The sequence below is a fragment of the Aspergillus saccharolyticus genome, assembly GCF_003184585.1.
Source record: "Aspergillus saccharolyticus JOP 1030-1 unplaced genomic scaffold BP01scaffold_3, whole genome shotgun sequence".
Classification (NCBI taxonomy): Eukaryota; Fungi; Ascomycota; class Eurotiomycetes; order Eurotiales; family Aspergillaceae; genus Aspergillus; species Aspergillus saccharolyticus.
This window is the reverse complement of record NW_020290613.1, coordinates 1,166,294-1,187,981: the sequence shown is the minus strand read 5'-3', so window position 1 is coordinate 1,187,981 and position 21,688 is coordinate 1,166,294. Positions and strand designations below refer to the sequence as shown.

The 21,688-nt window shown below is 55.0% G+C and overlaps 9 protein-coding genes across 9 annotated transcripts; 5 read left to right on the top strand and 4 right to left on the bottom strand.

The window, feature by feature from the left end:
- Window positions 1–117: 117 nt before the first annotated feature.
- BP01DRAFT_333455 (putative DNA excision repair protein (Rad26L)) lies at window positions 118–3,655 on the top strand. The gene is made up of 2 exons (XM_025573126.1): window positions 118–266; window positions 326–3,655. The coding sequence occupies exons 1-2, from the start codon at window positions 164–166 to the stop codon at window positions 3,466–3,468; spliced, it is 3,246 nt and encodes a 1,081-aa protein (XP_025435076.1). The 5' UTR covers window positions 118–163; the 3' UTR covers window positions 3,469–3,655.
- A 563-nt stretch (window positions 3,656–4,218) lies between these two features.
- On the bottom strand, window positions 4,219–6,043 carry BP01DRAFT_362799 (OSBP family protein; the record flags this gene model as incomplete). The annotated part of the gene is made up of 7 exons (XM_025576239.1): window positions 4,219–4,477; window positions 4,536–4,849; window positions 4,901–5,150; window positions 5,204–5,482; window positions 5,550–5,660; window positions 5,723–5,828; window positions 5,929–6,043. The coding sequence occupies 7 exons, from the start codon at window positions 6,041–6,043 to the stop codon at window positions 4,219–4,221; spliced, it is 1,434 nt and encodes a 477-aa protein (XP_025435075.1).
- Window positions 6,044–8,193: 2,150 nt separating this feature from the next.
- ssuA (RNA polymerase II subunit A C-terminal domain phosphatase) lies at window positions 8,194–9,264 on the top strand (the record flags this gene model as incomplete). Its single annotated transcript, XM_025571537.1, has 2 exons — window positions 8,194–8,310; window positions 8,491–9,264. 2 exons carry the CDS (start codon window positions 8,194–8,196, stop codon window positions 9,262–9,264), a joined length of 891 nt encoding a protein of 296 aa, XP_025435074.1.
- Window positions 9,265–9,458: 194 nt separating this feature from the next.
- Window positions 9,459–11,678, bottom strand: hosA (histone deacetylase HOS2). The gene has a single exon (XM_025570395.1). It carries the CDS (start codon window positions 11,201–11,203, stop codon window positions 9,749–9,751), a length of 1,455 nt encoding a protein of 484 aa, XP_025435073.1. The 5' UTR covers window positions 11,204–11,678; the 3' UTR covers window positions 9,459–9,748.
- A 38-nt stretch (window positions 11,679–11,716) lies between these two features.
- BP01DRAFT_353416 (isocitrate lyase/PEP mutase family protein) lies at window positions 11,717–12,975 on the top strand. Its single transcript, XM_025574178.1, has 2 exons — window positions 11,717–12,021; window positions 12,081–12,975. Exons 1-2 carry the CDS (start codon window positions 11,887–11,889, stop codon window positions 12,858–12,860), a joined length of 915 nt encoding a protein of 304 aa, XP_025435072.1. The 5' UTR covers window positions 11,717–11,886; the 3' UTR covers window positions 12,861–12,975.
- Window positions 12,976–14,875: 1,900 nt separating this feature from the next.
- aspf4 (allergen Asp F4) lies at window positions 14,876–16,435 on the top strand. Its single transcript, XM_025574177.1, has one exon. The coding sequence runs from the start codon at window positions 15,251–15,253 to the stop codon at window positions 16,268–16,270; it is 1,020 nt and encodes a 339-aa protein (XP_025435071.1). The 5' UTR covers window positions 14,876–15,250; the 3' UTR covers window positions 16,271–16,435.
- A 737-nt stretch (window positions 16,436–17,172) lies between these two features.
- On the top strand, window positions 17,173–18,427 carry BP01DRAFT_353413 (cytochrome b5-like heme/steroid binding domain-containing protein). Its single transcript, XM_025574176.1, has one exon. It carries the CDS (start codon window positions 17,227–17,229, stop codon window positions 18,358–18,360), a length of 1,134 nt encoding a protein of 377 aa, XP_025435070.1. The 5' UTR covers window positions 17,173–17,226; the 3' UTR covers window positions 18,361–18,427.
- Window positions 18,428–18,506: 79 nt separating this feature from the next.
- Window positions 18,507–19,381, bottom strand: fkbp3 (peptidylprolyl isomerase family protein FPR2). Its single transcript, XM_025574175.1, has 2 exons — window positions 19,030–19,381; window positions 18,507–18,911 (listed from the first exon to the last, which is right to left on the bottom strand). Exons 1-2 carry the CDS (start codon window positions 19,266–19,268, stop codon window positions 18,743–18,745), a joined length of 408 nt encoding a protein of 135 aa, XP_025435069.1. The 5' UTR covers window positions 19,269–19,381; the 3' UTR covers window positions 18,507–18,742.
- Window positions 19,382–19,702: 321 nt separating this feature from the next.
- Window positions 19,703–21,136, bottom strand: zrfB (low-affinity Zn(2+) transporter ZRT2). The gene has a single exon (XM_025570394.1). It carries the CDS (start codon window positions 20,840–20,842, stop codon window positions 19,778–19,780), a length of 1,065 nt encoding a protein of 354 aa, XP_025435068.1. The 5' UTR covers window positions 20,843–21,136; the 3' UTR covers window positions 19,703–19,777.
- Between the last annotated feature and the right edge of the window lie 552 nt (window positions 21,137–21,688).

The following is a 21,688-nucleotide window of genomic DNA, read 5'->3' as shown; positions in this document are numbered from 1 at the left end:
ACTTTTCGGCGCCGAATTAATCTGGATTTTGATCAGCTTGTTGCCCTATCGGGAAGACTGCCTCTCATCGAGTCGCGTCTCTCCGCATCTCCTCCATCCACCCTCCGCCATCCCTCACTTTCATGTCGCCAACAGCTCACACAACCCGCCAGTCGGCCTCAATATGGGCTCAGGCTGGGAGTTAGGGGACTCAGATGCCACTACAGTCGGTACCGATGACGACGACCTCGACACCCCGGCCCCCTCTGCAGGGCCTGTCTCCCCTCGTAAGTCCCCGCAAATTGGTCGGAATGCCGCTGGCATCTGTCTCAACTCTGAACTATAGGCCATGTCTCTACCCCAAGCGTGTATCCCTCCCGTCCACCGGCGAACACCCGGACTTCGATCAAGCAGCCATCCTCGCCTCCTGAAATCCTAACGCCCGTCGTAAATCTCGCTAGTGACAGCGATAGCAACGATGCATCCTTCAACGAGGGCGCGGCCGCCTACGAAGAGTTCAAGAACCGGAAGTCCCTCAAGCGTAAGCGGCAGCCCACAAGTGCGCAGAAGAGCAGGGCCAAAAAGCCTCTCAAGCTCGAAACCCCCACCAACACCTTCGTCGGCCGACTCCCCAAACAGAACGCAAAGACCCAGCCAAGGCGGCCCGTGAGAGAAGATGGCGCGGTATATTCTTCCGAAGATGAGCTGATGGAATACACCCTCCCGGACTACTTGCAGAGGCGTCGGCAACAGTTCGACCGCCGGGCGGAACATCTCAAGGCGTCGGGGCTGAAGCTGCCGCCCAACTACGACGAGATCGAATTCTCGGACGACGAGCGGCTGGAATTCCTGCACGAAAAGCCGCGCTTTGAGCACCTGAGACCGTGCAACCAGTATGCGGATATCACGCTGCCCTACTCTCTGGGGCTGATTCCCGCCCCGATTGCGCAGTGGCTGCGCCAGTATCAGGTGGACGGGGCCGCCTTTCTACATGAATTGTTCGTGTATCAGAAGGGCGGGATTCTGGGGGATGACATGGGTCTGGGAAAGACCGTGCAGGTCATTGCGTTTCTTACGGCAGCGTATGGGAAAACAGGCGACGAACGAGACGCGAAGCGCATGAGGAAAATGCGCCGCAGTGGGCAGAACTGTTGGTATCCGCGCACTCTTGTCGTTTGTCCGGGGACGTTGATCAGGAATTGGATGTCGGAGCTTGCCCGCTGGGGTTGGTGGTCGGTCGATGCTTACCACGGTGACAACAAGGAGCTCGCGCTCCAAGCGGCAAGGTCAGGCCGGATTGAAATCCTGATCACCACTTATAGCACCTATCTGCACAACAAGGATGCCGTGAACATGGTGGATTGGGACTGCGTCATCGCGGACGAGTGCCATATCATCAAGGAGCGCAAGTCGGAAACGACCAAAGCGATGAACATGGTCAACGCGCTCTGTCGCATTGGCCTCACCGGGACAGCGATCCAGAACAAGTACGAGGAGCTTTGGACGCTCCTGAATTGGTGCAACCCGGGCAAACTGGGCCCTGTCACCACCTGGAAGAAGACGATATCAGAACCTCTCAAGCTTGGACAGTCGCACGACGCCACTGTCTACGAGCTTCGCAAGGCCCGCACCACGGCCAAGAAGCTGGTGGAGAACCTCCTGCCGCAGTTCTTCCTCCGTCGCATGAAGACTTTGATCGCTGACCAGTTGCCGAAGAAAGTCGACCGGGTCGTCTTCTGTCCACTGACTGAGACTCAGGCGGAAGCCTACGAGAACATCTTGGGGAGTGACATCGTCACCTACATCCAGACGTCCACGGACCCTTGCCACTGCGGCTCCGGAAGGAAGTCCGGCTGGTGTTGCCGTCAGCTGCTCCCTTCTGGAATCAAATGGCAAAGCTATGTTTTCCCGGCCATCGCTGTGCTCCAAAAGCTCAGCAACCATCTCGCGATCCTGATCCCGCAGGGCGGCGACCCCGCAGAGAAACAAGAGAAGGATAAGGAGATGCTCGAGCTGGCTGTGCCCGACCAGTGGGAGAAACTTTACCGGTCACGCGACTCGATTGTCAACTTTGCCAATCCAGAGTTCTGCGGCAAGTGGAAAGTGCTGCGCCAGCTGCTGAAATGGTGGCACGCCAGCGGCGACAAGGTGCTTGTCTTCAGCCACAGCGTGCGCCTCCTCAAGATGCTGCAGATGCTCTTCCATTACACCAGCTACAACGTGAGCTATCTGGACGGCTCGATGAGCTACGAGGACCGCACGAAGGTGGTCGACGAGTTCAACTCGGACCCGCGGCAGTTCGTCTTCCTGATCTCCACGCGCTCCGGCGGCGTGGGCCTCAACATCACCTCGGCCAACAAAGTGGTGATTGTCGACCCCAACTGGAACCCGTCGCACGACCTGCAGGCGCAGGACCGCGCCTATCGCATCGGCCAGTCGCGCGACGTCGAGGTCTTCCGCCTGATCTCGGTGGGCACCATCGAGGAGATCGTCTACGCGCGCCAGATCTACAAGCAGCAGCAGGCCAACATCGGGTACAACGCCAGCTCGGAACGGCGGTACTTCAAGGGCGTCCAGGAGAACAAGGACAAGAAGGGCGAGATCTTCGGGATGGACAACCTCTTCGCCTACCGCACCGACAACATCGTGCTCCGCGAGATCGTCAACAAGACCAACGTCGCCGAAAGCAAAGCCGGCGTCCAAGTCATGGACATCGACCTGACCCCGCCGGCCTCGGATGCTTTCGATGACACCACCACCCACCCCCGGGAAAATGCAGACGACACCACCGACGCCGTCATGAACAAACTCGCCGCCATGATCCGCGGCGAGACCCGTGCAACTACCACCACCACCACGACGGACAACAAAAACACCCACGTCGATCCCAACAGCGATCACGCAACCACCCCCAACCAAACCCCAACCCGCCACGACCCGATCCAAGCCATCCTCGCCAACGCCGGCGTCGAATACACCCACCTCAACAACGAAGTCATCGGCTCCTCCAAAATCGAGGAACGCCTCAGCCGCCGCGCCCAACTCACCGCCGACGACCACCGCGCCCTCGACAAGCAGGTGTTCATCGCTGCCACCAGCAACAACTCGCAACCGCAATCGCAATCCCAGTCCCAATATCACCACCACATCCGCTACAGATTTCACCCGCCGCAGGAGGTCATGAAACGGCAGTTCTGTAGTATGGCGAGAGGATTTGGGTTCGCTAATGCCACGGACTTCGCCCTGGTGGTTGAAGGGATGACGCAGGAGGAGCGACGGGCGTGCTTGGAGAGGTGGTATACGAGGCGGAGGGAGGAGCTTTGCCAAGGGGAGGGGAAGGGAAAAGAAAAGATGGAAGAGCTGTACAAGCGGGAGGCGGAGGAGGAGGAGGAGGAGGAGAAGAAGAAGAGGGGAAATGTAAAGGAGCTTTCCAAACGGGAAGAGGAGGAGAGGAAGGTAAAGGTGAAGGTGGAGGGGCGAAGTTTGTGATTTACTTACCTCTCGGGGCTTGGAAGTTTCTTCTTTGGAAGTTGCTTGCTAGATGGTTTCTTCTGCATTTCTAGGCTTGGATTATATGTACTACGAATGGCGCTTGGGCGCATTGCACCCAGGGTTGGATTGGATTATTATTGTGAGCATTTTGTGGAAGTCAATTTTCAAAGTGACACAACACGACGATACACCATTCCTTCACCACTTAGCTACATGAATGCAGGCAGTGATATCGAAACTATTATATTATTCATGTCCAGTGAACTAGAGTCTATGTATGGTTAAGGCTGAAAGTGAAAACTAATCGCTGCTCCATTCCTTTCACCCTTCCCATCACCCCAGATGTGTGCGAAACAATGGTATTTATCCACATACAGTCATCAAGGAAAACTGTTTTGTTTCCATGCCTAATGTTCCGTTCAGTCATTGCCCCACCCCTCTTGTCCTGTTGAAAAAACTTTTCTTAAAAATGTCTGATCCTTACTATAAAATTCAATCGGGTATCCAGTATGATTTGACGCCGAAGGGGTAAGTTCGTCCTGCAAGCCGGTGTTGAAACCATAAGTATAGGCTGTTGTGCAGGTACTTTGGTAGCAAGATCCACAACACAGCCGACTTGCCCTACCACCTCCTCTTCTCTTTCGCTGCCAATTTCTGTGCGTGAGAGCGCGCGGCTTTTGCATTGCGATCAGCCATGCTCGAGTGCTCGTGAGCTTCCAACCAGAATCGCTGACAACTACTCGCCCCTCAGTTCTCCTTTGCATCCACGTAGGAGTCGATGTCGTTTGTGCGCGAATCTTTGCGCTCGACGGCTTCCACAATCTGGGGCTTTGGCTGTTCCGGAACAAGCGCCTCGCCGTTCGCCTCATCAGTGGACACAAGCTCCGGCTCCGGCTCTTGCGACTTGTGCGGGGGAATCTGGTATTCGGAAGATTCGGGTTGACCGTCGAGAATGGGCGCGATAGCGAGAATCTGCTTGGCCGCAAGTTCAGGGTCATGCGCGTCACTGAGCCGATTAGCTTCGTTCAAGTCGGACGGGACATGCGACAGGCCTGGCGACTTACACATATGCGTTGATGATCCAATCTAAGTCTTCTTCGCCCTCGTCGGGGCCGTTGGGCCCGCCTTGCACCCGGCGGAAGAGTCGGGGGTGCCACTCGACATTTTCGTCCACCCGCCTGGCTGCCTCCTCGCGTTGACGATCCTCGATCTTGGTCTTCTCCTCCGTGGCCGCCTCGTGGTTGCGGGCGATGATGGCCTTGACGGTGCTGTGCCATAACCGTTGGGACTCGCGCTCGCCTTGTTGCTCAAGAGGGCGAGTCAAGGGGGGAGTGTGCTTGGCGTGGGTCGCGTCGAAGAGAAGCTCCTTCTTATGAGTCTGCTTCCATTAGAATGACAATTCAAGCGAGGCAGGGTTGGATTAACATACATGCACATCCTTAATGTGCATCTCACCGTTCCAGAGTCCGGACAGCTCATAGTAGACCTCACCCGTCTTCTCGTTCTTGATAGTTCCACCAATGGCGTTGTAGGTACCAGAGAAGTAACCCTTGGTCTTGAACTCGATATCGGCAACAAAGTTGTTCTCTGGGCATCGCACATAGCTGTGGTCGCCAAGCTCGTACTTCATCTTTCCAAACAAAATGCCGCGAGCGTACATGTTGGGTTGCGTCAAGATGCTGATATTCGTTAGAAAGATTGGCCCCGCCCCAAACTCTAAAGGATCACCTACTATCGTTCGCCCTTCTCCTTATTTTGACCACGGTTCATAAAGCGCAGGATTGCGATTCCTTCCATCAGACTGGCGGCCGAGTTACCGAGGAACTTGCTGCGGGGCTTGAGGGTACCGTCAATGCGGATGTGGTGTTCAGGTGCCATGAAGAAGTAGCTCGACTTGGGAGGGTGGTGTGAAGTCTGTTCTGAAATATAGTATCCGCGGGTTCCATCGGGATAGTCCCAGTAGCAGGTGTAGGTCTCGCCCAGGATCGGGTTCAGCGGCTTCTTCACACCGCTGCGGAAGAGGTCAGCGGGGCCCGGCAGCGCTGGAAATAAAGGATGTGCAGAGTGGAAGGACATACGGTGGTTTGATGTGCCATCCGCTCAGGTAGAACTTGACCACGGAGACGAAACGCTCGAGGGGGTCATCGATATCGGGCATAGGTAGCAGGGTCTCGGGATGTGCCATGAAACTGATTTGAAGAACGAACAAGTCAGCGACCGGAGTTTCGCGGCAGATATGGCTCCTACCTACTTTGTGATGCGCTCCAACATAGATCGTGGCTCGAGGATGAAGGTAGGCAGGACAACCCGGCTGAGATCAGCACCCGGTCGGAGCTGCGAGATGATGTGGGAGAGGACTAGCAAGGCCCGTCAGCACCGCGAGGACGGAACTTATTTCAGAAAATTCCAGGTCTGCTGAATCCACAGACGCAGGGAGAGGAGCAGATCAATACTTACCGTTGCCCTGCTCAGGCTCGACAATCTCATCATCCCCGCTCACATTTTCAGGCTTAGGCTCCTCATGGGATGACCTGCTGCCTGAGTGGAAGAAAGACCCCCAGTCAGCAGACATAATGGCAGTACACGGGAGCAGTAAAGTCGAAAGGAAAGTAGTGTGGCACTTGGGGGGTTGGAAAAAAAGGGGAGTAGAGGAAGCAGTGGAGGAGGAGAATGGGAGGAGGGGAGGAGGAAGAGGAGAAAATATGACGTGGGGAGGCAGAGAAGGAGGGGATCTCAAACCTCCGGGTTCAAAGCCACGGCAGCAACAAAATAATCACAACCACCACTACTGCTCATACTTACTGGTAGGACTAGCCACCGACGAACGATGTCGGATATGAGGGATGGTGATTGTCATGTTTGGGGGCGAGATGTGTATTTTGGTATCTCCTATCCACAGGAGAGCTATAAAAGGAGGATGACAGCCAAGAGAGTAGAAGGAAAAGACAAAAGCTCGGGCAGTGAAGAACTATCACGAAATTGTCACGTTGGGGCCCTTTTACCTCTTTCCTGCTCGTGTTCGTTCTTGACAGCCTTTTTCGTCTGGTTTCAAGCACCGGCCGACTTAATTTAAATTGGAGCAATTCGGCTAGAGTAGAGGGAGCTTCTGCGCCACAACCACAATCAGGTCAAACGAAGCGGTCTCGAGGGTATATGTAAGACTGGGATAACAGGGAGATTGGTGGATCAGTCGGAAGGACCGGTGAAGAATCTACACTCTTTAAATGAATTCGTCTAAGTGAGAGAGGGGCGGATGTGGTGCCTCGGATGACGTTGATCGTCTGCCTTGCTTGCCTCAAGGCTACAATTTATACTCTTTTGCCTCCAGGTCCAAGAGGGTCCTGCTAATCCACTTGTGGTCTCTGGTCATGTCCGGGGTACTCAGATATCTTCGTGAGATCTCCCGGCCTCGTCGCCTGTGGGCGAGTTTCTGCATCTCTTCCGGCTGGCTGTGCTTTACTGCTGGCTGGCTGCACCCTGTAAACAAGAGGGGCGACAGGCTTGGCGGGGTGGGGGTGACTGCAAGGACAGTCCAAAGATGTTTTAGATCTGAACTTCATAGCAGGAGTAGTATGGGCTTTGTCCCGTTGACGTCTATAATCGACCGTTCTATAGCCCTGGTTCGGAGGGCCCTGCTGGGCTCGGTCGGCGTTAGCCGTGAAGGTCTCTCGAATGTGAGCCACCGTCGTCAACCCTTAAGCGCATGGTTCCATCACCATCATTTCGCCCCTGTGATCTTCTCCCCAGAGGCTCCTTCGGGATGGTGCAGCATGACATAGAAAGCTGCGGGCCAGATGACCAGAAGGGAGTTTTGGGGAGCAGTATCTCGACTTTTGACTGGGTCTTTTGCATCCCTTGCTGCAGGCGATATACGTATACTGGTCAAATCAAAGGGCGCATAGCAGGCCGCATGAAGGACTGACTATCGAAGATGACAGACAGCATAGCATTGTTGCGTGCACAAAGTGCTGCTTGTAATGTAATAACTTAATGCTGCGAGAAGATCAACAACACAATGGACGGCCGAGAAGCTGTCCAGAAACGGCTAGCGGCAATCAGTTTGCTGAGTCAGCGCACATGACCACAAAAGCGGGCGCGTCGAAAGCTCCCCGTCCAGGCAAACTTTCTTCCATTCGCATTTCTGCAGGGCTGCGGCCCTTGATGTTTTTTCACAGCGACTGCTATCAGCACCAGTAGATTCTTGCGTAAATGAGCCACAAATAATGAGAGGCCATCTTGAGGTATGCTTTCCTGAGTTTGTTTATGACATTGTTTCCCCTTTCATTGCCCACCATTGCGCAGCAGCAGCATGATGAGTTTATCTTTATTGGAGCTGTCCGAGCACATTATGCGGACAAACCTTTTATACGCATTTTTTTATCTGATTCTGCTTTTTATCTTGTCATTGGTTATCATCTTGATTGTCCGTCAGATTCTAACCAGCAGTAGACATTACTACAAGGTTCTAGTGAAAACGTCTTCCAGCCTCCCTGATCAGCCCGACAGAACGAAGCAACAACAACAACAACAACAATAATAATCCTCAGTACAGAGAGCAGAACAGCAATTCGAAAGACTCAAGCACGCGTAAAAGCAAAAATTCCCCCGTGGACCCACTTGGACCAGATAGGCTAGCCCCTCATAAGATACCTCTACATCTCTTCCTCCACCTACCTACCTATCCTTCAATCTCTCTATCATCTACTTTCCTGCCTGCCCATCATGGCCTACGACCCCCGACTAGTATCCTCCACAAGTACCAGTGCAGGCACTGCGTCGACCGCCACACCACCGCCCCCACCTCCTCCACCCCTGGAGCAACACCAACCAGTGCAACAAGTGCAGCAAGACGTACAAGCACCAATGCGCTCCTCGAGCACCACACTACCAGAGTTGCACCCCAGCCCGCGCGGGGATACTACCACTACCACCACTACCACCATGACTTCTACCACCTCCTCCACTGACACTACCACCGCAACCCCCACCAACCCAACCACCACCTCCCCCGAAACCGAGACGGACAACTACAAACTCCGCTTCTGCACGGTATGCGCCTCGAACCAAAACCGCTCAATGGAAGCGCACCTCCGCCTCTCAACCGCCACCCCCTCCCCGTTCCCGGTAATCTCCTTCGGGACGGGGTCCCTGGTGCGCCTACCGGGGCCGACAGTGCACCAGCCCAACATCTACCACTTCAACACGACGAGCTACACGCAGATGTACGAGGAGCTGCAGGCGAAGGACGAGCGGCTGTACCGGTACAACGGGCTGCTGAACATGCTGGACCGCAACCGGAACCTCAAATGGGGGCCGGAGCGGTTCCAGGACTGGGTGCCGGGGGTGCCACGCGTCGACCACGTCGCCAAGGGCGACAAGGGCGCGCTGGGCACCGAGGGCGGCGTCGTCGATGTCATTATCACCTGCGAGGAGCGCTGCTGGGACGCCGTCGTCGACGACCTCATGGCGAAGGGCGCCCCGCTCAACCGCCCCGTGCATGTCTTCAATGTCGACATCAAGGATAACCATGAGGAGGCCCTGGTCGGCGGGAAGGCGATTCTGGAGTTGGCGAATTGGTTGAATGAGGCGGCGAGACAGGAGCGGCGGCGCGCTGCTGCTACTGCTGCTGCTGCGCCGGGTGGTGGTGCTGCTGCTGCTTCGGGGATGGAAGGGTGGGAGAATGGGCACGGTGAGGCGAGGCGGAATTTCGATGAGCGCGTCCCTGAGATCTTGGCGGCGTGGCAGGAAAAATGGCCGCATTTGCCGGCTTTGTGGACGTTGGCGTGGTTGTAAGTGGAGTGAAGTAAAAGGCGGATGCGGTGATTAAGAGCTTGGTTTGAATGAGACATGGGCTTTTATATTCTTAATCTGGAAATGGTTGACATGATCCATCTGCCTAATATCCTTTGAAAGTCTTCACACACTATCCCTCATACTACCTCATTCGGCTTTTCACAATAGCTTGTAATAGTCAATCATAGATGGAAAGAATCAATTCCACCCTCAAGTCTAGGTTAGGTCAATCCTCCAAGCTCCACTCCGACCAAAACGGTTATCATACAAGACATCACGACAACAGGATATCACAACCTATTTGCCCTACACATGCTGTATTATGGCCAATTGACCCGCCCCCAATCAGTAATCGAAACCCCACAGACGCCGTTTTATCCTTAACCCAACCGCAAAACTCCACCGTTAACTCCAAAAAAAAAAGCACCACAGGGAAGAAGAAAAAAAAAACAAAAAGGTGTAAACTTAACAATCCAGGCAAGAACTAATACAACTCCCCGCGTTGCCCCGCAGCCCGTTCCAACTCCCGCCGCCGACTGGCTTTCCCCAGACTGCCTCCGCCGGCACGGTCCTCGCGCTCCTCCTCCATCAACGCCGTTTCCTCCTCAATCTCCTTCTCGGTATCCTCACGGAGCCCGAGGATGTCTGGGGGAATGAAGCTCATCTGCACGCTGGGGGCGCCCTCGATGTAGCGTAGCTGCTCGCGGATGGACTGCAGAAGGCCGGCCAGGTAGGGCCGGGGATTCTTGTTCTCGAGCTTGCGCATCTCAGAGAGCGGGGGGAAGAGCGAGAAGTCCGGACCGAAGTGGTTGCGGAAGGTGACGGTCTCGGGAATGTTGGGGTCGATGACGTCCTGGGCGTCGAGCAGGATCGAGGTCTCGTGGGCCCAGGCACGGGAGACGTTGCGCGGCGTGTAGCCGCCGCCGCCGACGACCAGCAGCGGCAGCCCGAAAGTCTTGACGAAGGCGACGCAGGCGCCGTGCGCGGAGACGTTAAGGTTGAAGCAGCCGAGCCGGTCACAGCCCAACGAGTCAGCGCCGCACTGGAGCACGATGGCCCCCGGCCGGTAGACGTCCACGCACGAGCCAATCACGTCGCGGAAGAGCCGGATGTAGGACTCGTCGTCGATGCCGTCGTGGAGGGGAACATTGACCGAGTGGTGCGCCCCCGGGTTGAGCGGGTGGGTCGGGCCCGTGCTGTCGAGCGCGCCGGTGCCGGGGAAGAAGTTGTCCTTGTCGTATTTATGAAAAGAGACAGTCAAAACTCGGTCAGTGGACCAGAACGCCTGCTCGACGCCGTCGCCGTGGTGGACGTCGATGTCGATGTACATGACGCGCGGATGGAGGCGGAGGAGCTGCAGAATCCCGAGCACGATGTCGTTCACATAGCAAAACCCGCTGGCCTCGGATTTCTTTGCGTGATGGAGTCCGCCCGACCAGTTGATCGCAATCTCAGACTGGTTGTTGCACAGTTTGCGGGCCGCGTCAATGGTGCCGCCAGCGTAGAGCGAGCAGTAATTGTACAGCCCGTCGAAGATCGGGCAGTCGTCGCCAAAGTTGAAGCGCGCAATGTTCTCGCTCTGTTCTGAGTTCTCCATATCACCCGGATTCACTTGACGGAGGAAGTCGAGATAGTCGGATGTGTGGAACTCCTCCATCTCCTCGTACGTGGCTCGGCGCGCCAGATATAGGTCCATCGCATGGTGCATGCCGTAGGCCATCACCAGCTGTTTGGTCAAGGTGAGCCGCCAGGGCTTCATCGGATGTGATTGACCGAAGTGGTGCAGCTCAACCGCGGGGTTCGCATGCCAGGAGACGCGGTAACCTTGGGGTCGAGTGACGCCATTTTGTTGGCGTTCCTGGGTGACTTTGCGATCAACGGAAAGCGTGGGAGCGGAGGTCGGAGGAGCGTACTCTTGCACGATGGCGGAGCGGGCCATGGAGATGATTGTCGAGAGGCACTCGGATGGAGGGAAAAAGGTGTTTTTATCAATATAGACAGACAAGTGCTTTCAGATCATTCTTGCGCCCAAGAGAAAGTAGAGGCGAATTGCATGCGGCGAAGAGAAGGAAAAGGAAGAGAAGCGGAGCGGAGCTGGGGTCGAACTGCGGCAGAAAAAGACCGCTAACTTATCATCATCTGCTCAGCAGCCCGGAGATGATTTCGCCATGAGTCTGGAGGATGGACTGAAAGTCTTCAACATTCCCCGCCCGACCCGAACCGAAGCTACGGTTGGCATACTTTGAATATACACCTTTCGCTACCTGCTGCATGATCGCCTGGAAGTTGTTTTTTTCGTGGGCTGACTGGTAGTATCTGCCGAGAATTCGCCTTCCGCCTCTGATTTTGGAATCCGAGACTTGGCCGAGGGCTTACCTAACCCCGCCGATGTCGGTTCAACCGCTGTGGCATTTTTTCTAGAAGTCTACGTTTTCCGTGAAGAATTATGGGTCCAGGGGAATAATTGTGGCTCGAGACGAGTATCGGTGAGGCAACATGGCCATCCGGGCAATGGATCAACCCCCTATAAAGCCAGCACCGTCGCCGTTTGAAACGGAACTTTAGGTGCCGACGTCATCGTCTTTCTTTCTACTGCAATACTACAACCACCAAGCATTCATCATGCCTATGGTAACAGCAGCCACCAGCTTGCGACAGGCTCTTGCGAACCCCGAAGCTTTCATCGTCGCTCCCGGTGTGTATGATGGATTCTCCGCCCGTATTGCTCTCGGCGCGGGATTCAGTGCCCTGTATATGGTAAGTGGCAACGCGAATCTGTCCGGCAACAGCCCGATTATGCTAACAAACACCTGTAGACAGGTGCCGGTACAGCCGCATCCGTCCACGGCCATGCGGATCTGGGCATTTGCACCCTCAACGACATGCGCGCCAATGCCGAAATGATCTCCAACCTTTGCCCCACCACGCCGGTCATTGCCGACGCAGACACGGGATACGGCGGCCCCATCATGGTCGCCCGCACGACCGAGCAATACTCGCGTTCCGGAGTTGCCGCTTTCCACATCGAGGATCAGGTTCAGACGAAACGCTGCGGCCATCTCGGGGGCAAGATTCTCGTGGACCAGGATACCTATGTGACGCGGATTCGCGCCGCCGTGCAGGCCCGCCAGCGGATCGGTAGCGACATCGTGGTGATTGCACGGACCGATGCTCTGCAAGTTCGCGGCTACGAAGAGAGTGTGGCGCGACTGCGGGCGGCGCGCGACGCCGGGGCAGATGTAGGCTTCCTCGAGGGCATTACCTCCAAAGAAATGGCCCGACAGGTGGTGCAGGATCTGGCCGGGTGGCCACTGCTCTTGAACATGGTCGAGCATGGAGCGACCCCGGACATCACGGCGCAGGAGGCCAAGGAGATGGGATTCCGCATCATCATCTTCCCCTTCGCGGCAATCGGTCCGGCTTATAAGGCGATGCAGGAGGCGATGGAAAAGCTAAAGAGGGATGGCATTCCAGGCTTGAGCAAGGAAATGACTCCACAAATGCTCTTCCGTGTCTGCGGGCTCGACGAGAGCATGAAGGTCGACGCCGAAGCGGGAGGCGCTGCCTTTGAGGGCGGGGTTGAGCTGCAGAAGTAGACTATCGCCTCTCAGCTATGCCTGTCACGACTACTGTATCTAGATTTTGTTTAACTAGTGGCGTTGATGTATCTATAAGTACTGTACATAAGCATGAGATGACTATTGCTGACATATCTTGGACATATTTCGAACGCAAAGACGATACTGTAACTAGCCCAGTAAACATGCGGAAACGTTGCTCGTCTTCCGACGGCAGCCGGCAGTGCCTTGTTCTTCCGAGCGCCGAGTCACCTGACACGGGATGGAGGGGGAAGATCGCACAAAAGCTGACGAGTCGCTCTCCTTGACAGGAATAGCATCATCTCAAACCGGATAGGCAACACTCTAAAAATTTGGATGTTCCCCAAGTCCAAAAAGGAGTAAGTGTAGCATGGTATCAGGGGGGGAAAAGGCAACTTTAGCAGACCTTCCAATTCTGTCACTTTCAGACCGCCACAAAAAAAAGGCTCGCCGTTCCGAGGATTTGATCCATAGTTCGGCAAGTCTGGTTCCGTCTCACCCAATCTGCCAGCACCCAAGGAATCACTGTTTATTTACTGGCCTTTGTAGATTCTCGGCAAGCACGGACTTTCATTCAGTAGGAAGAAGAATTGATCCAGACCGACGTCGGTCACACAGAAAGGGTGGATAAACTGAGTTTTCGACCATTGAAATTGGTGTCTCGTACACGAGACTCTCACGGGCCAACCTTTGCTGGTGGCGATTGACATTGCGGTGGACTCAGTCATGGTCAGTGAGTGGGCTCGACCAATTCAATTTCAATGGCCAGTTAGCCTTGTACTGGTAAGATGCGCTCAAGTCATATTCTGCCTATGTTTGTTGCATCGCTGCTGGCCATGATGCTGTTCCTGCAGCTGCCACACACCGCAAAACTCGTTTCAGGCAATTTCGATTTGGGAGCTATCCAGGGTCCTTTGGCGCCGGATGGCTTGAATGATGACATCTAGGGACGGAAGGGGCGACAGACCCTGAAGTCCCTGAAGGGCCCTGGGCCTGAAGGCATTCGTGTGCAGCTTGACGCCAGTCACAATACCGACCAAACGGTAACAAAGACAGCCCGCCCTGTAGGCTCCGCAACACAACGGAGCAACACGACGTGGCGCACCGACTCTCAACTCGCTTGAAAATGCCAACAACTGTGTAGTTGAATATTGAATGAGCATGAACAGATTGCAATGGGACTGAATAGGTGGTATATAGGTGATGGATGTGTCAGCTGGATACACCGTGACCCAATCCTCCTGTATTCTGGGATTCCATGAGTCCTGCTCGATGGGCGTCTCTATCAATCTTTCCCCGCGATGTATCCATAACATTGTTGTTATTGACATCATCACTTGGTTGCCCGACTGATTTCCAACGGTGAACCTCGTGGGGCTTGCCGTGGTCCATTGAGATTACAGCAGTGCAGGAAGAGAGGTGAGGGGCAGATGGGGCATCGCAGGGGATGAGCCGATGAGGAAGATGTAGTGCACCTGCAGTGCACCTGCAGAATGTGACTCTTGAATCTTCAGCATGGACGTATCGATAAGCAGTGCGCGATGGCTTGCTGGCTGGATTCCTGAGATCGGGCAGCATTCCTTCAGGTGGGTGGAAGCCATCCCCAGATCTAATCAATCGCCATGACGGGTGTGAGTGAAAGCGCGGTGTGATAGTTCATCTATGACGTGTCCAAGAGATAGTTAGCAGGATCGTGGAGGTCTCACGATGTAGAAAGGTGTCTGCTCTGTCTCTGTACAGGCCTTGCATGGTTGATTGAGCAACTCTCAGATGTATCCTCATGCGGTACTCCGTAACTACTTACCCCCAGATGTAAGGTACCAGGCACGGTAAAGTAAACCAGTATCATACGAGCGGATCGACAGGCCCAATCCAGGGAAATCCGAGCCTCGAACCGCGGTCGTAGTGGGGCTTACCGCCAATGGCTGCCCAGGAACAGCGTTAGTTCAGGAACCGCCCCCCCTTTTCATTTAATTGCTTCCATCTGGTCCAACATCACCCAATTGCACGCTGAAGGTCTGGCTCGATGTTCGCTCGTCTTCATTTTCGAATTTAATTCTTCCTCCTCCCCCCTCTCTTTCTCCTTCTCTCCTTCTTCTCCCTTTCTTCTTTCTCACTCATCGTTTCCCAGGTGCTCGCATCCCACACTCCTTTGTCGATTGCGTGTTTCAGGTTGAGAGCCTCCATTATTTTGTGTTGCTCTTGTCACTCCTTATCCACTTGGAACTGCCCCATCACTCTTTCAATTGCCTGTGTGCCTGGATTCGATTGTTGTTGTTGTTGATTCAAACTTAAGACATCAGTGATACCCTCCTCATCCTCCCGCTCCTCTTTTCATATCCAAGTAGCAAAGACCTACATCAAGTCTACTATCATCGATCTTCGCAATGCAGATCAAGAACTCCCTGCTCCTGTTGACCACCTTGACGGCTGGTTCTTCTGTTGCTCGCATGCACGGCCATGAGCGCCGCCACCACCACCACGAGAAGCGCAACGTCGGTGACGAGGTCTACGCTGTCATCGACGGTGTCCTCGAGTCCTGGGTCAACGACTGGTCTGGCTCTGCTACGACCACCGTCGAGTCCAACCAGGCTGCCGCCACCGTTGCCGCCACCGTTGAAGCTGCTGCCACTGTCGAGGTGAGCGCTAACGTCGCTGCCTCTGCTACCGCTGTCGTTAGCGCTGCTGCCTCTGCTACCGCTGCTGCCTCTTCGAGCTCCGCCTCGGTCGTCTCTTCTGCCGACGGCACCTGCAAGTCCTGGTCTGCGACCTCGTCGAGCTACTCTCGCTCTGGCTTCGGTGCCAAGTCCAACGCCAAGCGCACCACCGATGCCATTTACTACACCGGCAACGTCGGAAACCCCTGGGGCAGCAACATCATCGAGGTCAGCGAGGACAAGGCCTGTCTTTACCAGTACGTCGTCCGCTTCGAGGGCAGCTCGACGGATGACTGGACCGTCAAGTTCTGGAACAAGATCGGTCCCGACGGTGGCCTGAACGGCTGGTACGGCAACTCGGCTCTGGACTTCAAGATTAAGGCTGGTGAGACCCGCTACGTCGCTTTTGACTCCGACTCCCAGGGTGGCTGGGGTGCTGCCAAGGGTGACTCTCTCCCCACTGATGAGTACGGCGGTTACTCCTGCACCTGGGGTGAGTTTGACTTCGGTAACACCAGCAACGACGGCTGGTCCGGCTGGGACGTATCTGCCATCCAGGCTCAAAACGCTGGCCAGGAGGTTCAGGGTATGAAGATCTGCGATCACACCGGTGCCGAGTGCTCCACCATCGGTAACAACCTCGCCACTGTCATCAACGCTTACACTGCCAGCCTTGCCGATGCTGATGGCATTGGTGGCAACTCCAACGCGGAGGCTGTCCGTTTGACTGTCGAGCTCGACTTCGCCTAAATCCTCTGATTTCTGTTTCCTTTTTCTCAGATTCCCCTTATGGTTTCCTGTTGGCAGGGTTGGGATTTCAAACATGTGTGGTTCACTGATTGGTGAACACCATCCAACTTCTATCTTCTGTTTCGAGTGTACATACATCCAATACCATGGTATCTATTTTCAGTCCGTGCAGCTTGAAATTGTAGGCAGTAGGTCCCTAGAGTGGCTTGGTTCATCTCGACCATGGTAATAGGGTCGGACCGCTTTGTCTATTCATCGGACAATGCGCTTGATTTGTCTGGCTCTGTTCGTTTCGAAACAATGCCCAGACTCGGGGATCTAAGTTTTCATCGTAGCACGAAGCTGTTGGTTCACAGCTATTCTTCCAAGACTGGGTGTCTCGCTCCTTTAGCAACACGCGGCCAACCCATCAATACAGGTGTGGTGGTATTTGGCGCCGGCAAGTTCGGAACCTGGTTGAGGTGGTAGTTGAACTGATGGGATTAAGTGTTGACCTTATCCTCTTTTCTCCCTCTATTCAGAAACTTATTGATGAGAGTCCTCATTGTGCCTTTTAGATAGCCAAGAGTCGCTGCCTTCGTACGCTTCTGTTGTCTTCAAAACTTGCAACGGTGGTGTCTCAAAATGGTGTCTTTATGCGCAGCGACAACGTATGCAGGTGATCAATAATGCTATGATCTCAACCAACTTTCCTCTCTATACGTTCATTCGTTCGTTCGTTCGTTCGTTCGTAGGTGTAACGAATCAAACAGCGATGATTAATGATGTAGTCGAGCGAGATGCGGCGGCGGCGGCGGATCGGTTCCTCAGGCGGCGATCAGGGGCCGCAGGGACCACGTGCCGATAGCCGGCGTTTCGGCGTCATTTTCGCCATTCCTCCGCATTTTATTCCTTTGTGTCTGCGCAGTTGTCCCCCCACCCCCCCCCGGCTGACCATATTGTCACGATTGCCTAGCATGGGCTGGGTCGGAGTCGCAACGCTGATTGCGGCTGCATGTTATCTGATTTACCGACATCCGCCTGCAACGTGGGCGCCTCAGCCTCAACCGCCACCAGAGAAGGCATCCGCGGGGCCTCCCTCCGTTGAGAGCATCAAGGACGCTGCAGAGCGTCTTCAGTCAGATCTCCCTACGGAGGATTCCCAGAGCAATCAGAGCACCCCTAAAGCGTCTGCGTCGACCGTTCCCTCTCTAGAGATCCCTTCCCTGCGCCTGGAGGACGAGCCCGAAGCCAAAGTCGTTCCACGCGACGAGCAAACCCGCAACCATGGACCGATGAACCCCTTATCCCCTCTGTCAACAGGAGCAACACCAACAGCCGAACCCAATCCCAAACCGAGCCAGAGCAATGGAAGCCTTATGCCTCCTCCCCCGCGCCCGGTCCCACAAATCCTCCCTCCCTCTTCCTCCTCCTCGCCATCCTGGACCGCGTCGGCAGCTTCCTCCGCCAAAACCACTTCCATGCCGCCGCCTCCCCTCCCCCGACTCCGTCCGACAGTCACCCAACAACCGCAGCAATCCCCATCCTCCGTGACCGCAGGACGCTACCCTCCCCGCCCGAACGCCGGCGCGGGGGCAGCGGGGGCCCTCCGGCCGCCGCCATCGGCCGCCTCCTCCCTGCGCGCACCACCCACAAGCAGCTCCTCCTCCTCCCTCGCCCCGACCAAACTCCTCGCGAAGCCTCCGTCCTCCTCATCAAAGAAGCAGCACATTCTCCAGCCGGGGTACTCGCCGCTGGACTGGGCGGCGCTGACCGCGAACCCGAACAACAACCTGCGGGGGGCGAACTTGCCGCCCACACTGATTCGGGTGACCCCGTCGATGCTGAAGGCGCAGAACGGCCGTAAGGGAGCCGACGCATGGACGTCCTACCAGGGGAAGGTGTATAACATCACGCCGTATCTGCCGTTCCATCCGGGCGGGAAGGGGGAGCTACTGCGCGGGGTGGGCAAGGACTCCGGGAAGTTGTTTATGGAGATCCATCCGTGGGTGAACTGGGATGCGATCTTGGGGGAGTGTTTGGTGGGTATATTGGTGGCGGAGACGGAGAGTGGGGGTGATGATTCGAATGTGTTGGATGCGATGGATTGAGTTGATTGATACCCTAGACTTGAGCTGGTGGGATTTTATTGGTGTTTAGTTATTACCTAGTAGTCACTTACCTTTCATCCTATTATCTGCACCGTCCACCTTGTACTGTACCAATATAGTCAATACCTTAAGTACCTTAGACTTTCCCAAAATATTGAATAATAGTACCTTGTACTATGTACCTCTTAAACATAAACCATATACATTGCCCGGTCCCATTGTCAACAATCCAATAACCAGAATCACCGCAGACTCATCCAGCCCAAAATCAGACCACCCAGAAGAGGGTCAAACATCCTTCCAAGTCCCCTTTTCCAGAAAGCCAACAAAAGCCAATCCAGCATACCGTATTCAACCCCACATCTTCGAGTAAGAAAAGAGATTACAGTTCATCCTTCTTCACCCCATCAATCCCCACCAACTCCGTCTCGAAAATCAACGTCGCGCCGCCGGGGATCGGCCCCACGCCGCGACTCCCGTACCCATATTCCGGGGGAATCGTCAATGTCCGCTTCTCACCGATGCACATGTCGAGGAGGCCTTGGTCCCATCTGACGAGCGATAGCAAGGGTTAGCAAGCACACTTCAAACCAACCCAAACCGAGCCCCTCCCCCTCCTAGCCCTCCCCCAAAGCGCAATCCTAAATCCAGAGAAAGGTTGAAACTCACCCCTTAATAACCCGTCCAGCCCCCAACTTAAACGTCAACGGCTGCCCACGCTTGTAGCTGGCATCGAACTCGGAGCCGTCAGACGCCAGCGTGCCGCGGTAGTGCATGTGCACGGTATCGCCGTTCTGGGTCTTGCGGGAGCATTCAACCGGGTGGGTGGTTTCGATGCCGAGGTCTGCTGCTGCTGCGGTCGCCGTCACCGCGGTGAGGGCGGCGAGGGTGAGCCAGGGGAAGCGCATTTTGTCTTTGCTTGGGTATATTTAGGTTTGGAGGGGGGGGGTAAGTGTTGTTTTGGGGTTATTTTGAGTTGCTTGTTTCGAGGCAAGATGTGGATGAAGTGGATTGATGGTAAGGATGGAGGATGGGGAGTTGTGGGTTACGTTTGTCCTATGGAGGTAGTTAGCTGGGTTGGGGAATTGGCGCCGGAGGCCGGGACGGATGCGGGACTAGCTTTGATGGTTCGGGGCCGCCGTTACTCACTGGGTAATGCTCTACGGCTCCGGGTAAGAAGGTAGTTATGTAAGTAAGTGCCAGTTCGGTTGCTGTAAGTAGTATTTTCTTTAGTGGGTTGTCTTCAGTCAGACAGTAAATTCCAGGTTGAAATGATCAGACAATCGACATGTTTTCCTAAATTATACAATGATACGGTAATCCGGTAAACTGCATGTATAAAGTCCAGCTTTATTTCTATGTATGCACCATATAAAACAACTTTTAAGGTATCTCTATATACAGAACAAATCAGGCGTTATGCCCACTTTCCAAGCAGCGCCATCAGCAGCGCTCCCAGACACAACAGTCCAAACGCCGACAGCACCACGTGGATCGGTGCTTTGCGCATCGAGGTGCTGAACATGAACTCGTGCGCCAGCAGCTCCACTAGAGCCGTATATATCAGAATCCCCGCGGAGATCGCGTCAAACACTCCGCTGACGATCAGCGTCGTGGCGCCTGAGTCCGAGTAGCTGTTGCGCACCCCTAGGCCGATGGCGATGGCGATCGGGGTGGACACGCCATACCCCAGACCCAGGAAATACGGCGTCCAGCGCTTGGAGCGAGGCCACGGCACCGTCGCCAGCCGCGACCCCAGACCGAGGCCCTCAAATGTCTGGTGGAAGACGATCACGACGTACAGAGTCACGAACTCGCTGCCGGTGACCGCGAGTGTCAGCCCGATGAACACCGAGTGGAAGATAATACCGAACTCCAGGATGAAGATGGATGTCAGTTGAGCCATGTACTCCTCGAGGTGCGAATGGTTCTTGCCCACTTCGACGTCGTGGTGTTCGCGCGAGTGGCCGAGGTGGTCTTCGCCCGGCATGTGGCCTTTGAAGTCCTCCGACACAGGAACTGGCTGCTCGGCACCGGCGTGGTGATGCACGTGGTGGCTGTCGTCGTCTTCACTGTCCGAGTCGTGAGCGTGGCCGTGGCCGAAGCGGGCGTAGCGCATGACCATAAGCTCCACGAAGAATAATACCACAATGGTCATCAACACAATTGCTTCCGTCCAGGAATACTCGGTAATCGGCCCCGTTAGGCAATCGTTCGTCAGTGCCTCTTCGGCTGGGGCTAACAGATGGATGAAAGCCGTGGCAATAATGACACCCGAACCAAAGTACTTGGCAACGAAAAAGGCCCATTTCGAGAATCTCGTGTTACCGAATCTCCGCGCAAAGACCGGGAAGATAGCGCCAAACGACGAGCCAACAAAGATAACGAAGATGGAGGAGATACGCAGGCCGATCCGGCCGTCGTAGTCGTTGCCTGTTGAGCAGCCATCGTCTCTGGCGACGAGAGTATGAAGAGCGTCCATGCTTGTGCGCACAACTCGACCGTCCTTTTCAAATCCGCCCACGCCTCAATTTCCTTGGGCCTGTGCTAGTGTCGCTGTGTGGCACGGGCCCGCCTTCAAGGACAAGGTTCAGTGGCACGATCGACAGCTAAAAGGCCAGTGACACCGTAGGAAGTCCAATGATATTGCGGGGTGAGTGTGACAGAGGTTGTGGAGAGCGTCAAACGGCACGTGGGAGGAGGAATGTGAAGGTGTCAGAATGCTGCCAGTGTCCGTCTGCAAGGTCCGCGTTCTTTATTAAGTGGTCTATCTTTCAATCCCCGCTCTTCGAATTCTCAAAATCCGGTTGTGCGGCTGCCAGCGAGCACGTCGACTGTCCCCAAGGTCCTTGAGAGTTGAGACTAGTCAAGGATGCCCACGTCAAACTAACACTGACGAGCCACCTGTCGATGGGGACCTTGGTAGCACGGTGGGGTGAAAGCCCGAGGGAGTTGACTAAGGCAGCGATTGAATTGATCTAACGACACAATAATAGCCAACACTTCGCGGCGATAGACGACGAGGAGCACCTGAGGTGATACAGGTGCAACAAGCAGGCAGACAGAGGAAATGGTCGAGGAGAGCCATTGTGGCGGCGATGAAGAATTCGACTCTGTTCCGGGAAAGGTGCGGGTCGGCGTTGCAGTGGATGGGGACCTTGGAGGAAAGCGACGTCAAAATCCTCGGCCTACTGAGGACCTTGCGGACAGGATGACCCTCCTTTTTCCCGGACTGTGATTTGTCCGGGCCAAGTTCGGGGTATGTCTATCACGTGCTAGTACATTGATATGCTAGATATCATGCCCGACTCGCTATATGCATAAGGTA